This window comes from Canis lupus, chromosome 35, assembly GCF_011100685.1.
Source record: "Canis lupus familiaris isolate Mischka breed German Shepherd chromosome 35, alternate assembly UU_Cfam_GSD_1.0, whole genome shotgun sequence".
NCBI classification, from domain to species: Eukaryota; Metazoa; Chordata; class Mammalia; order Carnivora; family Canidae; genus Canis; species Canis lupus.
The window spans coordinates 25745107-25761698 of record NC_049256.1 but is presented as its reverse complement, the minus strand read 5'-3'; the positions used below and the strand labels follow the sequence as shown (position 1 = coordinate 25761698).

The 16592-nt window shown below is 46.6% G+C and overlaps 1 protein-coding gene across 1 annotated transcript; it reads right to left on the bottom strand.

Moving 5' to 3' along the window:
• Window positions 1-7447: 7447 nt before the first annotated feature.
• LOC111094052 (endogenous retrovirus group V member 2 Env polyprotein-like) lies at window positions 7448-15484 on the bottom strand. Its single transcript, XM_038584386.1, has 2 exons — window positions 15168-15484; window positions 7448-9811 (listed from the first exon to the last, which is right to left on the bottom strand). The coding sequence occupies exon 2, from the start codon at window positions 9571-9573 to the stop codon at window positions 8230-8232; it is 1344 nt and encodes a 447-aa protein (XP_038440314.1). The 5' UTR covers window positions 9574-9811; window positions 15168-15484; the 3' UTR covers window positions 7448-8229.
• Between the last annotated feature and the right edge of the window lie 1108 nt (window positions 15485-16592).

Genomic DNA, 16592 nt, shown 5'->3' with positions numbered 1-16592 from the left:
AAGGTCAATCTCTTCCAAAGTAAGCATGTGCAACCACTCTTCTAGAATTTCTCGTTTCTTCACTTGTATCTTGCTGTGGTCCCATCTGAGCACGATAACTAGAGGGGTTTTAGGAAGAAGCTCCCAAGCATTGCCCAACTCAGGTGAGAGACACCTCAGGTGTTATCTTGGGTCTTATCCATAAATTTAAAGTAAATTACAGCATTGTACTTCATTCTTTATGAGGTTTGTTTATATATGACTCTGGATAGCGTATGCCCCCTCCAAGTGAAACCAAGTCTCCAGGATGATGGTTGGGTTTATTCTGTGACAGACAACTTCCTGGCCCCTTTCTCTGCTAGTGCACACCTGACCTGAGTCTTGCTTTGACAAGCTCATATATTTACTTCTGTCTTTTGTTTGCAAGTCTATCTTCCTCTCCTAACCTAAACTCTTGAAGTTCCTATTCTCAGGCTTTTCATCAGCATATAAACCAAAATAGAATTTGCAGCTCAAATCAAACCAGCTGGTCTTTGCCCTTCCTAGTTTGAAGTGCTTCTGTCTTGTTCTCAACCTGGCTTTTGGAAATATCACCTATAATCAGTTTCTTTTCCTCAACCCACTCTGACTAGACTTCTGACCTCTGCTCTACATTGTCAAAAAAATTGGGGGGCGGGGGTAAAAAAAAGCTTTTACTTGTCTCAAGGGAGCTAGACTGACAAGGAAGAGGCCAGGGGAATAGAAAGCAATGGTATCCAGAACTCATGCTAAGTGGCAGCCATAGTGTCAATTGGGTGACCTCTGAGTTATCTCTCCATAAACTAACAGCCTTTAAAGGCAGGATCTCTGAATCCAGGCTCACTCAGGGAAAAAGTCTACGAGCCCCTATCCCTCTAGGCTCACGCTGTGTGTGAAGTCCTGTATGGTGTGGGGCTGCTATGGGAAAGGTCCTGCTACTGCCCAGCCCCTGGAGACTGGAAACACAAACTTCTCCCTTAGAGACATGAAAATCATTTGAGTTGAGGAATGTGATGGGCTCCACACGAGCAAATCTAACAGCAAAAATGTCAGGACTTGCCTCCCCTTGCTCTTTTCCAGCATGGCTCTAATTTCCCAGTGCTGTAGATCAGTTGAATCCAGGGATTACGCTCATCCTTGTCCTACGGGACCTTCATCTGCTCTTTGTTGAGGCAACTGCTTGCTGCTTCTCTCTCTCTCTCTCTCACACACACACACACACACACACACACACACACACACGCACGCGCATGCCGCGTTTTTAAGTTTATTCATTTCTTTACTTAAGTAATCTCTGCACCAGGTGCGGGGCTTGAACCTAGAACCCCAAGATCCAGTCACAGCTTTTCCCACTGAGCCAGTCAGGCCTGCTGCTCCTTCTCTTTTTAAAATTAGTTTTCTTAGGGGCACCTGGGGGGTCCAGTTGGTGAAGTGTCTGCCTTCAGCTCAGGCCCTAATCCCAGGGTCCTGGGATCCAGCCCCACATTGATGGATCCTGCTTCTCCTTCTCCCTCTGCCTGCCGCTCCTCCTGCTTCTCTCTCTCTCTCTCTGTCAAATAAATAAATAAGATCTTTAAAAAAAATTAGTTAAAAAAATTAGTTTATCTTGCTAAAGTAATCCATACAGATTTTTAAAAATCCAAACAGTTAAAGAGCTTTTAGGAAAAGCATCTATCTCACTTCCACATCTCATTCCCCAGAAACAGCTTCTTCACCTGCTTGTATTATCTGGCATTTATCTAGGTATTTCTCAAGACTATAATATATTACCTTCTTTTTTTTTTTTTTTTTAAGATTTATTTACTTGAGAGAGAGAGAGCACGTGCGAGCATACACGTGTGTGTGGGGGGGGCGGTGGAGGGCAGAGGGAGGGAATCTTCAAGCAGACCTCCCCACCCCACCCATGAGATCACGACCTGAGCCAAAACCAAGAGTCCATCCCTCAACTGACTAAGCCACCCAGGCGCCCTGAAACTATAACCTATTTCTGTTGCTTTTTCTTGACATAATCATTTTTAGATTTCACTTTTCAAAGCCCTAGCAATTAAGTCGATGATGATTTAGTTCTTGTGACAGTTAATTTCCTTTGTCAATTGACTGGGCCTAAGCAATGCCCAGATAGCTGGTAAAACATTATTTCTGAATGTGTCTGCGGGAATGTTTCTGGAAGAGATTACCATTTGATTCTGTAGACAGGTTAAAGTAGATTTCCCTCAACAAGGTGGACGGGCACCATCCAATCCATGCAGGGCCCGAATGGAAAAAACAGGAAGGGCAAATCTGCTCTCTGCTTGAGCTGGGACATCCATCTTCTCCATCCCTCAGACATTGGCTCCCCTGGTTCTCAGGCCTTGGAGTTTGGACTGGTAGGCCATCACTTTTCCTGGGCATCCAGTCTGCAGGGCACAGATCATGGGGCTCGTCTGCCTCCATAATCCCACAAACCAGCCCTCCTAACACATCTTTTTCTATACATCTGTATAGATCCTGTTGGTTCTGTTTCTCTAGAGAACCCTGATGGATACAGCTCTTTAATCACCATTAGAAATAGATCCCTTTTGTTCCATGTTTCCAATGCTATGGTTCTGTAGCTATAATTTTATGGATCCAAGTATCACATCTGATTCATTTATTTTCCTATACAATTTCTTGGGTTTTTTCGGGGATGGAAGAGGGAAGGAATTAAATGGTTCATCTTTTTTTTTGTTTGTTTGTTTACCTTTCTGTGTTCCCATCACAGGTTTTTTCCCACCCCTCCAACAGCCTCTAGGTATAGTTTCCACAGTGAAATACATCAGATGGTTTATTAGTGCTAGGATGTGTCCCCCTGCCCCCAGTGTCCCTCCCAGAGTGATGTTTAACTTACCTGAGCCTATGTTTCACTGGAGGGTTTTCTAAATAACAGATTCTGATTCGATAGATCTGGACAGGATCAGAGTGGTCCTAACTGGGGCTGCTGGTCCACAGGAGTTTACCCTGATCATTATTCAGAAGTCACAAGTGAGGAGGCAGCTGGCAGCTTTACATGAATTGTGGAGCTGCCCCTGAGGGGTGGCTCTGGCTCAGGGTCTTGGGCTAATTTCTGTTGCTAAACCAAGCTACAACAAAGGGTGAGGGCCAACGGGCACCGGGTATAGTACTGAATTCAGTGGTTTCCGAGGGAGCTTCATGGTCAACTGCTCTTTCTTGGGGCACACACCGTTGACATGCAGATAATAATTAGAAGTGATCTAATGATATATCCATATTGTAACACTAACCTCATTCCCCTATTTACCAAGCCTGTGTTAAATTCAGGTGTGGGGACACCTGGGTGGCTCAGTTGTTGAGCATCTGCCTTCAGCTCAGGACATGATCCTGGGATCCTGGGATTGAGTCCCACATCAGGTTCCTTGTGGGGAGGCTGCTTCTCCCTCTGCCTATGTCTCTGCCTCTCTGTGTCTCTCATGGATAAATAAAAAATAAAATCTTAAAAAAAAATTCAGGTGTGTGGCCGTACCAGGGTTTGCATTTGGGAAGGGTGGCTAGAAAGGAAATGAAAAGGCCTGGAGAAAATACAGGGATAGATTTCTGTGTAGAAGAGGGGCTCCTGGAGTTGGAGGGAGGATAAGTGTGCCCTGGGAGCAAGACACTGAGGTCTGGTTGAGTGGGGACATCTGAGTCAGGTTCCTGGAAACCTGAAAAGGAAAGTTCCTGGAACACAAAGGGAGCAGACAGGGAACTCATGGGAGCCAACAGAGTGAGGTTGGACTGGACAGGGGTAAATAGGAAGATCCTGTGACGGGGTCCGGGTGGTGCGGACCACTTTTGAGTTCTTTCCAGAATCTCTCCCCTGCAGCCTCTTTTCCTGTTACCTGGGAAGTAAACCCTCCAAAGCTACATGCATTCACCTTCTGCGAGGAGGCTCTAAAAACATGAAAATACAGAGTTTAGCTCTTCTTTGGCTGAGGATCTTTTAGGGTGAATATCACAGAAAGTGTACGCAGGTGATTACCGAGAGAGACAGACACAGAGAGAGACAGAAAGAGAGACACAGATAAGTTAAGAAGAAGGGGAGGGGAGGGGAGAGGAGGGGGAGGCGAGGGGAGAGGAGGGGAAGGGAGAGAAAGAAGGGGAAAGACAGAGTCAGTGAATGTGAGAGATTCAGAAGGCATCTCTTTTTTTCTTCAAAGAATTGATACACCATGCTAAGAATTGTCAGTTATCCTCAGGAGAAGACCTTTCCCAACCTGTTCAGTGGCTTCCACTCCCAGCCCCTGGCCCCCACCCAGCCTGCCTGCCCCCCCACCCCACAACTTCTTTCTTAATTATCAGTTACAGATGAGTGTACCTTCAAGTTACTCAGGGAAAGAAATGCATGCACTAATCTTACGATCATATTTAGAGAGGCCTGTATGTCTGTCTCCTAAGGACAAAGTTGAGGCAGTTTATACTCTCTCTTCTCTCTGCCCTCATTACTACAATGTTGTCAGTATTTTTCACTTCTGTGCATCCCGAGGCTTCGAATCCATGGTTGGTGGGAGTTCAGAGTCCCAGAAATAATGAAGAACCACTGATGTGCATACAATTGTGGTTTTTCCATTCTGCAGTAACAGAGACGTTTTATACGAGATGAAAAGCCTTGTTTATAGAAAAAAGTGAGAGAAACCCAGAATTCTTCCAACCTGTTTTAGGAGTTTCTTTGAAAAATAAACCGAACAAAAGCGATCTTAATGATTTGAGCTAAGATATGAGGAAGTGGAATGTGCTTATGAATCACACAATGGAGTCCCTGTTCCCTTCTGTGAATACCTGATTATCAAACACCTGTCAATAAATCATGAACAGGAATGCATGTGTTTCAGTTTAAGTTCTTAGAAATCTGCAGGAAGTTCCTTTTGGCCATAGATGCTAAGAGATGTTGCTGTATCTGGGGAAGTTAACTTGAAGTCTAGAGCCAAGTTTGGGAGGGATGGGTATGAGGGCTGGGAGGCTGACAGGGGTTCTGACTTCCTGATGGCCATGCTGGAGCCCACCAGCCAAAGCTGACCTGTGGCCAAAATAAACTGAATTTGATGGTACTTGTTACAGCAGTATGGACTCCACATGCCGTGGGGAGGCTGGGAGGTGGGGTGTCTCAGTGAGAGGGTGTGGGAGGAATTTACAGGATTTCAGTTTGTGTTGGTGCTTTCAGAGAGGGTCAAAGAAAGAAAGGTTGCTCTGGATGAATGCTGTTGGAAATCAGGCGACTGTTGTATGATCAGATATTCCAATTTTTATTAGGAAGCAGAACAAAGTGGGTTAAAATTTTAATTGGTCAAGAAGCAGTTAGCCGAGACAGGGATGTATAGTCATTTTTGTGGTTTGCATGTGGGTCTTGTATTTTTGTCTGTGCTGTAACATGATTACACAGGGGACCTATCTATTTTGTCTCACTCCATTACAATCACAGAATGGTCTTGTCTGATGCTGACCACAACTGTCATACCTGCTTTTTGCTTTCTCAATTACAGGCCATATTCTTTCTCAGATCTAAAAGTATTTGGGGTTTTATAACCTTTAAAATCCCTTCCAGGGCAGCCTGCAGTTTAGCGCCACCTTCAGCCCAGGGCGTGATCCTGGAGACCTGGGGTGGAGTCTCACATCAGGCTCCCTGCATGGAGCCTGCTTCTCCCTATGCCTGTGTCTCTGTCTCTGCCTCTCTTGGTGTCTCATGAGTAAATAAAATAAAATCTTAAAAAAAAAAAAATCCAAAAAAAAAAAAAAATCCCTTCTATAGGGATCCCTGGGTGGCTTGGCGGTTTGGCACCTGCCTTCGGCCCAGGGCGTGATCCTGAAGTCACGATTGAGTCCCACGTCGGGCTCCCTGCTTCTCCCTCTGCCTCTCTCATGAATAAATAAAATCTTTATATATATTTCTAAAGATTTTATTTATTTATCCATGAGACACAGAGAGAGAGGCAGAGATACAGGCAGAGGGAGAAGCAGGCTCTCTGTGGGGACCCTGATGGGGGACTCATCCCAGGACCTTTTGACCCTTTGCCCTGAGCCGAAAGCAGACACTCAACCATTGAGCCACCCAGGTGTCCCATCCCTTCTATTTTTTAAAAAAGGTTATTTATTTATGTAATCTCTTCACCCAACTTGGGGCTAGAACTCAACCCTAAGTTCAAGAGTCATACGTTCCTCTGATTGAGCCAGCTGGGCACCCTGAATTTTCCCCTTCAAATTTTGAAAAGTCCTAGAATCCTATATCTAGATCCTAGATTGGTATAACTTTTGACTGAAAGTCATCTTAAAGGATATGGAATCCAGGCACATCTACAGTGCAAATGTTTACAAGGCACAAACACCCCTGACAAGCATCCTGATATGGTATAACAAGAATCAAACTCATCCTTCCCATGTGCTCCCCACCCCAATTCACTTCCAAAATAAAAATCCTGTCCAAATGAGACACCTCAGGCATGTGATGACCATTAGCAGAGAATTAGCCTTAGAGGTACAGGAAGAAAGAAAAGCCCTTGAAATTTTGATGATGAAAGACAGCAGAATAGGCCACCCCAAATATGCCACTTTGTCATAGACATTATTTTGAGCTAAAGGTAATTTAGAAGCAGCCGACGCAGAAGCAAAGATATCAGAATTTTGTTCTGGATGCTGCAGGGAAAATGCATTTGGAATTATCCATTATGTGCATTTAAACTCTGCCAGGAAAAAAATATTTTTTAATCTACTTTTTGTAGTTAGTAGTTATTTGTATAAATTAAAGGTTTTCAAGTTAGAAAAAAAGGAAGCAACCCACACAGGAAAAGCTCTTTACCTTCACCCCCCTTTTCTGTCCAAAGGCTGGATATAAATTCTCCTTTTACTGGAGACTGATTTACTAGCCCAGAGAGGAACCAGAAGAATCTGCAAAGAAACCTTTCTCCATTACTTCCCTCTCTTCTTTTTACCTTCCCTTGGGGCCTAAAATTGTTTTCCTTGGTCTGTTCTTTATTGAAGATAGTAGATAAATTGGAATTCTAAACTGCTATTCTGAGTTCCTGCTCATTGACGTTTCCCTCTTGTGATGTACACCGCAGGCATTAACTGTTTTTCTCCTTTTGATCTTGTTAGAGTCCTGGCTGCATCCTAAAATGGGGAGGGGTGGAGTTTTGCCTCCGCTACAAGGCTACAGGGAGAAAGGGCAGGTGTCCCACTAGGTGAGCCTCTGGCATACGGATTATCCCAATGAAGTTACTCCAGAAACAGTGGGTTCAAGGACGCTCACGTCCTCCCCCGTCCCACTGAAAGCAGGAAGCACATCTCCCATACGAAACATACCCTCCCTTTATTAAGTAAAAAAAGCATCCGCATCTCCAGAGGACAGAGGCTGGAGAAAGCCAAGGAGATACCGGAGGGGGGACTGCTCCCAACCCCAGGGCTCTTTGGCTCTCTCAGCAAAAGCAGTAATTGACGCGAAGCCAAGGAAAGATCAGGCCGTGTTTATTGGGGGTTTATGCTCCAAGACCAGGGAGGCGGCCCAGGGAGCTAAGGTCTCGGCCCGCTCGCTGACAAAACCCCAGAAAGCCTGTAAAGAGGCTGAGGAGGGCAGGATAGACGTCCTGGAACCGAGGGGTGGAGATTCGGGAAGCTGTGCGCAGGCGCGGAGGCGGCACCAGCCTCCCACGCCTCCTTAGCATCTTCAGCCTCCACCCCGGGCCCTGACCGTGAGCACTCCAAAGAGGAAAAAAGTAGGTGAAGGGTCGGCGCCACGGTCCACCAGGTCACAATCTGGTTTCGCCCGGTTTCTTCTGGCAGACATCCAGCTTCAGCATCCCTGGAGACGTGCTCACAAACGGGTAGCTCCGCCTTGTCTTCTGGGTGAGCCGCTGGTGAGGGCAGGGGTGGGGTACCAGACACAGCCCCTGTGCTTGCTAGCTCATTCCCCTGAGAGGTTTTACTCTCCTTATTTCTGAGGAGGAGGGGCTGAAGGTCTCCTCTTCTGAAACTGCTTCTTGCGGAGCCGGGGCGTTGTCCCTGTCCTGCCTGGAGGAGTAAAAATCTCTCTGACTGCTCTACTGATCTATAGGGTCCTTGTTCTTCTTGGGACTGGATAGGTGGGTCCCTTGTGCCACCATCATCAGTCTGACAGGAAACTGCTGTCTAGAAGACACAAACTTAACCAGAAGATTAAAGAGGCAAGGTCTGAATATTAACAAAAGAATTATTGGCACAAGCCAACCTAGGAAAGGAAGGTATCATGTGATGTTAGGAGTCCTGAAGAGTTTGGGGATTGTGATTATAGAACCCATGCAACCATCTGGTTTGTCTGTAAATCTCCTGAATGTTTAGTTCAACTTCTCCAGAGATGCTGATGTATGTACAGCAGGTGTTGTTGACCACTGCACAGACACCCCCTTGTTCAGCCCGAAGATAATCTAGAGCTAACCGATTGTCAAGTATGTCATTAGCCAAGGAATCCAGGGACTCCTGGAGGCCCTCTAAGGCATCACCAGCGTTTGAGGCCAGGTTTTCAATGACCTGGGTAAGGTTTTTTAAGGTTGTTTCATGATAGGCAAACTCTCCCCAAGGGGCAGCCAGTCCCATGGCTTCTTCAGTTGCTCCCAAGATTAATCTGAGTGCTCTCGTCTGTCTGGTTTGAGAAGTGACATTATATATAGTGGCACCTAATCCTTTAGGGCCCAATCGTCCCAAAGTGCATTCTCCCCGGAAGTGAACATTATCTAAACACGAATAGGCCACTGCCTGAGGAGGCCAAGAGAAAGAGGAATTGGGGCTCCCTTCATAGGGTAGTTTATTTTGTGGTGGACCGCAGAGAAACAGATACCCAGGGGGAGCACATGCTTGGTGGGGTGAAGAGGAATTAAACCAGCTTCGTAAATGGGGACCCCAATTAGGTGCAGTTTTACATCTGGGCGACAGGGGCCCTCCATCCAGTGGCCCCCCACCTAGTTCTGAGTCCTCTTCTATTCCCTCCTGGCTATCAAAAGCAGATGGGGTCTGGTAGGTGAGCCTCCAGGAAGGGGTTGCTGTTCCTTTCCAGTATGTACAGGAGAAGTTAGGTTGGTCGTCTGGAGAGAGTAGAGATGAGTCTACACACCAGTGGGTCTTGTTGGGGGTACATGTAGAGCTTGCAGAGGAGAATGACATAGGATAAATGGAGGGCAAGCTGCCCACATTGGTGAGGCAGGCGTTTGTCCGGCAGGGACAACAGGGCTGTCCCTGTTTTTTACAGAGAAGAGGCCGCTTAACCTGGAGACCAGTTTGATTCCAAGAGTCTGTAAGCCTGACACATTGCATAGCATCACGATCGTCGAGTTCTACCACTAGAAGTGGTATGCTCCTAACGGACCCAGAAGTCAAGGTGAGAGTAATATCCTCATTTATAGGTACAAACTGGAGCTTAGGAACCCCAACTTGTGGCTGTGGATGACAGATCCAACAATTGGAGAGATTATTTCCAGAGGCCACGATGCTAGAAAAATTGACAATTGAGTTTTCTCTCCAGGTTGCCCCCACTTTGCTATTTTCTTCCCAACTCATTCCCAGGAGAAGGGCCAAGAGGAGGGTCCACTTCATCCATCCCATCATTGGTTTTGATCTTCTAGACCCCGTAAGGGCAGAATGGGTCTTTCCCAGGGAGGGGAGATGACCGGAAACAGTACTCACAGAGAAGGAAAAGTAAAACAAAGGCAACAAAAAGCAAAGTTGGCAAACCGAAGCACCAATCACTTATCTGACTATGAGGGTCGCTTCTCAAATAAGTGCTTGAGTTCTTCTACGGGCTCACATGAGTAAGATGGTCCAGGCCTTTCAGGAATTTCTGAGCCTGTCCAGGAGAAAAAGGTATCAGCCTGGAAAGATATACGCAGCTAGGAATTCCTTGCAGCTTAACTGCTATTGGGGTGGCTAAAATCACCCAATAAAGGCCTTTTCACTTGGGTGGCAACTGATCTTCCGGGGAGTCCTCCTTCCAGGGTTTTAAGGAGATCAGATCCCCTGGATTAATTGCAGTGGTGGTGGTTGGAGGGGTTCTCTTCTAAATTACCTCTAGGGGGGTGCTGGTGGTATGTGATTAGCATAATCCCTAAAGCTTTTTGCACCTAGCCCAAATAAAATGCTGCAAACTCTGGCTTATTTTCCCATCTAGTAAAATACCAGAGTTGAGCAGGGGTCTCCCATGTCATTTCAAATGGGTTGAGTCTTAGGTTAATCTTAGGGGCAGTGGCAATCCTGAGTAGTGCCATAGGAAGCAATTGAACCCAAGGTTCATAAGTTTCTTGACAAAGTTTTGCTAAAGTCCCTTTTAGGGTAGGATTCATCTTGTCATCCTTCTCTGAGGAATGGAGGCGCCAGGGAACATACAATTTATAATTTATTCCCACAGCTGCCGAAAGGCTCTGGGTGATTTTAGCTGTAAATGGAGGCCTGTTATCGCTTTGGAGAGACTTGAGAGCCCTAACCAGGGGAATTCTCTGGAAGGCTTCTACCCATTCAGTAAAATTATCAACAAACATGAGGTGGTATTTGTAGCCCACTCATGGTGGAAGCTGGGTAAAGTCTACTCACTTGTCTTCTCCAGGATATGTCCCCTGGTGTTGGACTGGTGTAAGAAGTGGGAATCAAATGGATGGGTTTGAGATGCATAAATTATAGGCGAGGGTAACTTGTTTTATTGTCTAAGTCCCTATCCTGAAAAGACCCTTTGCACCAAGTCCCAAAGGATGTCTCTTCCATAATGGGTGGCATCATGGAAATGTTGGGCTTCTAGAATGAGAATTTTGTTCTCTCTCCTAAGCCACCTAGTGCTTTGTTCTGTATATCCCCATGTCTCAGATCTTCATGTTCCAGCAGCAGGTATTGAGGGCAGCTGGGGAACTGGTAATAATCTGAGCTGGCTCTTGTGCTAAGGTGGCCTGTTTAAACAGTTGATTGGTCAGCCTTAATACCTTCTTCAATTACAGAGGTCTCATCTTTCTGACAACTTTTACAGTAGACTCCAGATACCTGATTGAGAAGTTGCGCTATCTCCAGGAGGGTGAAATTTAGGGCTTTATGTTTTATTGATAAATTTGTAACTGTTAACATTCCCCTTACTTTCCAGAAGAAAGAATTATTATTATGAATCAGTATAGAGACTTCAGCTTTTCCCTTCTCCCAACTGTAAGGCCCTAATTTGGGCTATCAGTTTAGTCTTTTGGGTGGGCAGAGCATTGAGGTGGAAAAGCTCAAGCCTCTATGACTCTACTTAGGCTCATTATGTAGCCTGGCTTCCAGATGCCTCCTCCGCAAAACTGCTCCTGTCCATAACCGACACCAGATCTGGATGGTCAAGGGGTTTTTCTTGAAGGTCAGGTCTACTAGAATATGTCTGTTCCATTGTCTCCACACACCAATGCTGGAAACCTTCCTCTTCTACAGACGGGAGCAGGGTTTAGTTTGGCACACATTTAAAATAACATCTGGGGAATCTAGCGAGAGGACCTGATCCTTAGTTAGCCTTTCTCTGGTCAGCCAGTGGTACTCTTTAATTTCTAGTACTGTCTGAACCTGATGGGTAGTCAGCAGTTGACCCAGGTCAGCTTAGGGGTCTCGCTCACTAAGAGAGCTGGGCTGCTACTGCTTATAAGCAGCTGGGCCATGCCTGTGCAACTGGGTCTAGTTATTTTGAAAAACAGGCTACCAGTCTCTGATCAGGGTCCAGCTTTTAAGTCAGGACCCCCAAAGCAATTCCCTGCCTCTCAGGGACATCTAAGTAAAAGGCTTATCCAAACTTGGGCAGGGGCCCCACCCAATCCAGTTTTCAAGGCTTTAAAAAGGCCCAGTGACATCCGTGTTGTTGGGGTCCCTTTCTCCCCACTCAAGGCCTATAAGGGGAGTTAGCATCAGACCATAATTAGGGAACCAGATGCAACTGAGCTCTGCCATATCCTGAAAGCCACAGAGAGTTGCTTTCTGGTTTGGGAAATGGGCATAGTGCTGGTGGTCCTCTTGGGATACCCAGTCTGGTGTGAGGATCAAGTCCACATATTGGCCCTATTGTTGTGATATGTGGGCTTTTGATGGGGGAACCCTATATCCTCTCTTAACTAGAAAATTTCAGGTTTGTATAGTCTTATTATCTGAGGCCTGCTTAGCCAAACTGGCTATTAGCAAATTCTCAACATACTGTAAGAGGATCCCATCTCTCACTTTTAATTCCCATTTAACTGTCTTGCATAGTACATTTCCAAATAGATGGGGGCTGTCTCCAAAGCCCTAGGGAAGCACTGTCCAGGTGTACTAAGTAGCCCCTTAAGTACCAGGAGTTTTTCATTCAAAGGCAAGTAAATCTTGACCCTCCTCGTGATGGAATATGCAGAAAAAGGCATCCTTCAGGTCTGGCACAGTGGAAAACTGAGCATCGCCTGGGACCTGGCTAAGCAGATGATTCAGGCTGGGTACTCTTGAGTGTAGGGGAACAATTATTTTATTCACAGCCCTCAAATCCTGTACAAAGAATATTCCCCACTGGACTGCCTCACTGCGAGATCTGGGGTATCACATGGGGATTGACAAGGTTCAATCAGCCCATACTTGAGAAATTGTGAAATTAATGACTGTGTTCCTCTTAAAGATTTACTCTGTATAGGATCCTATTATTCCCAAGGACAGCCTGCTCTGGGTTTTAACTTTATCTGAATGGGGTAGACATTTTTTGCCTCACCCAGGACATGAGTGTCCCACACAGGTGGAGCTACTCAGTTTTGTGTTCTGAGCAATATTTAAGGGCTCAAATCTGGGACCATCCAGCAGTGCCTGTGGATGAATTTGGGTTTCTGTTCAATTTTCATCTTAGTACCAACCCTTTTCAAGGTAAAACATGGCTCCAGAATCATTTAGCAGACCTCTCCCCACCAGTAGGGTCATCAGAAAAGAATGAGTAATAACATTTGATCCGGCTTCACAAGCCAGGGGAAGAGTAAGCTGTCTTACCTTTGACTGTCCATCTATCCCAGTTACCGCACAGTCATGGTTAGAGAGGGGCTGATCATCAACAGGGTGAGGCGGGACAGAGGAGGCGGCTCCAGTATCCACAGGGAATTTAGTTTTTCTATCCACCATGTCAAGGGTGACCCCAGGCTCCACTGGCATGATGGTGATGGGCCTGGTGGGCGCTCAGGCCTCTTCTCTACAGTTGTGTGGCCCTGCTTCCAAGAGGCTGGCCAGGAGGAAGCCAGTCAGCTAGGGCAGCCAGCTGTCCCTTCCACTGGCCTTCCTGTCTGCAGGATGCACATTTGTTCCATCCAGGTGGCCTCTGCTCTGATCATATGGCTCAGGCTAGAGTCTTCCAGGCCTCCTGGGATCACCCTGAGGTGGTGGGCTGTACCAGGGCAGCCAGATCTGCACCTTTTTGACTAACCTTTTGTCTTATTGGCCTCCTCTGCCCTGTCTCAATTGTTCAAAACCTTGAAAGCCTCCTCCACCAAGGGTGACAGCAGGGTCTGAGAGCCTGACTCTAACTTTCATAGAATCCTAATATCCGAGACAGATGGGGTGATAAAATGCATGGCCAATAAAGACTTCCCCGCTGCTGACTCTGGTCTCCACTGGCATATTATCAGAAGCTCTCTATCACTGGTTTAGAAAGACAATTGGATTCTCATCCTCTTCCTGAGTTGTTTCCCTCACTTTGTTGTAATTAACTGGTTTCACAATGCACTTCATCCCTTCAGAAAGGCAGGTAACGAAGTGCCTCATCTGCACCTTGTCCGTTCTGCCCTCATAATCCCATTGTGGGTCCTCGTCAGCGACAGCATTTCCTTCTACCCAAAGCACTCTGTCCCCTGGGCTGGCAGGTACCAGACTGACAGCATACTCACTAGCCTCCTAAAGATCCTGTCTTTCTCATCTAGGGTGCAACAGTAAGGACTATGATGACACCTTGTCAGGTGAGAAAGGAGGTTAGTTAATTTAATAAATGCATCTCTAAATTTAGAGGGTTTTCTGGAAAAATGGCCAAACTTTTCTTTCCACAGCCCCAGGTCTGTGAGGGAGAAAGGGATGGGAACTCTGGTCACTCCTCCCTCGGGGATGGCACAAGAGTCCCTTAATTTGGGGTCTTGGTATTTCTCCCCACTTCTGAGATCTTTTGCAAAACAAGTCCAATTGCAAGATTGTATTAAAACTTAATGATCCATTTTGGGGCCACAGTTCCTGGTCTCCTAAGTTATGTTGGAGCCAAACAGTATTGTAAAAAAAAAAAAAAAAAAAAAAAAAAAAAAATATATATATATATATATATATATATATATATATATATATATATATATATATAAATTTCCTTTTCTTCAAACCATCCAATTTAAATTGATCCCAATGATTAAGAATATATCCTAGAAGGGAATCCTTTGTCACATCTAAGGTGCTGACCAGGTTGGGTAGTTAGACAAAGCTGGTGACTTAATTAAAAAAAAAGGTGAAAGCTGACTAGCAGGTGTCATCCCTGGGACTTTGTGTCTGTGTGAATAATGGACTTGTTCTCGTCCCACTTGGGCTTTTGGTAGAGGCAGACCAGTATGATGAGGCAATCTTGATTTCTTAAAAAAGGCAGCTTCCAGTACAGAAAACGATTAGTCCCTTGAGGCCCCCGAATCCAAATCAACGTCTGGATTTCTTCCATCTTACACCAGAACCAAGTCTGGCTCACCAAGAATTTTCCTTCCCTCTAAATAGAATAAATTACCAAATGTTTCACAAGACAAACAAAAAGGGAAAAGACAGGATGATCAGCGGCAAGACAAGACATGGTAGGAAGTTAACATGCCACTTTCACAAAGACAATGAGATTTCTCAGGGCGACAGCTGATCTGAACCCCAAAGAAAATAACAGAGTCTGGGAATAATTCTGGGTTTTAAATAAACCCAGGAAACAGAGACCAGCTAGAAGAAAAGCCAGGGGAGGGGCCACGAGGCATAAGCCACGAGTCACGGGGGGAGGGAACACTTAGGTCGGGCTCGGCCCCCCCAGAGGACCTCCAGTGACCCCGCAGGGGATCAATACCGGGGAGAAGAGTGTGGGCACAGGGACACTCGGCCCCGCAACGCTCGACCAGAAGGCCTCCCTCGCCGGGGAAGTGCAGAGCCAAGCGACAGACGGGCAGGAATCCGCGAAGCCTCTGAGCCGAGGCAGGGGCCGAACTTACCGAGCACCGGGCGTCCTCGGGAGCACGAGTCCCGGGGGGCTCCGGGGACAGACGCCGGCGACTCCCCAGCGGGCTGAGGCGGGAAAGGCGCGGAGCCGGGAAGCTGCGCGCAGGCGCGGGGGATGCACCTGCTACCACCTGCCTCGCGCGCCTTATTAGCATCTTAAGTCAACACCCCTGGCCCTGACTGTGAATATTATAATAAGGGGAAAAGTAGGTGAACGGTCGGCGCTGGGGTCCACCGGGGCAACAAGCCAGTTTAGTCCGGTTTCTCCCGCGGAGTTCTTTCTGGCAGACATCCTACTTCCGCATTCCTAGGAGATGTCAAGAACGACTTGCTCCGCCTTGTCTTCCAAGGTGACACGCGGGGAGGGGGGGGGGGGCGGGGGGGAGGGTGTCCAAACACAGCCCCTATTCGCTCTTGAGACCACCTTTGATGGCAAAGTTAGGAGGGTCTCCTGGAGGAAGTGATGGTTCTGGGGAGACTTGTCTGCTGCGTGACTCCCCTCCTCTTAACCCCACTCATCCCCCTTCTCATTTCCTGCCTCGCGTTAGTTTGGAAGAATTTAAATGCCTAAACCAAGTGTTTGACGTTATTCTTTATTATACAAGCGATTTCCCACAAGGTACCCCACAGTCCACCCCCCACCCCCCACCCCGCCTTTCTCAGAGTCAAAACCTTTCTGAGAAGGTCAGGGTTGAGTTCGGCACAAGTGACAGCGTTTAAAAGAAATACAAACCTGCTCAAAGCTTTATTGTCCGGAATGCTGAAACACTGGAAAGCTGTAATTTGTTTAAAATCAGCATAGCCAGTTAGTGACGCAGGGAAGGGGAGGGACTCCATTGTTAGGGAGGCTCCATTTCCCTTCTCTCTGCAAGGCCCAATTTACTCATGTTCTGTATTTCCCCTGCACCTGAGTAAACCGAAGAAGCTCTGTTCCCACTCCGAGAGGGAGACATGAAAGTTCATCATTCTGAGTTTCCTCCTAGGCCCCCATACACCTGGTAACATGTAAGAGGAACCAGATCCTGAGCATGTTCCAGAACATTAGCTTCCAACAAACCTCGGTTTTCACTGGTGCCAACCCCCTACCTCCATGATTTATGGAATTACGCTTGACACCTTTGATTGAACCCTACCTTGCATTCCTTAAGGAACATATGCCCCTTTCCAGTATAAACCCCTAACTCCAAGTGAGGAGGAAACTCACTTCTCTGAGTCTCCAAGACACTCCCATCTGCTATACTCTATCACTAATCCTAGTCAATAAACTCCGCTCTTGCTTTTTCCTGGCTCACATTTGATTTCTATCCCACTCAAAGCCCAGGACCCTCTTGGTGGGTCCTGCAGAAACCCCGCTGGGTCTTTGGGCCTGCCCTACCCACTGCTTCTCTGACTCTACTTTTTTTTTTAAGATTTTATTT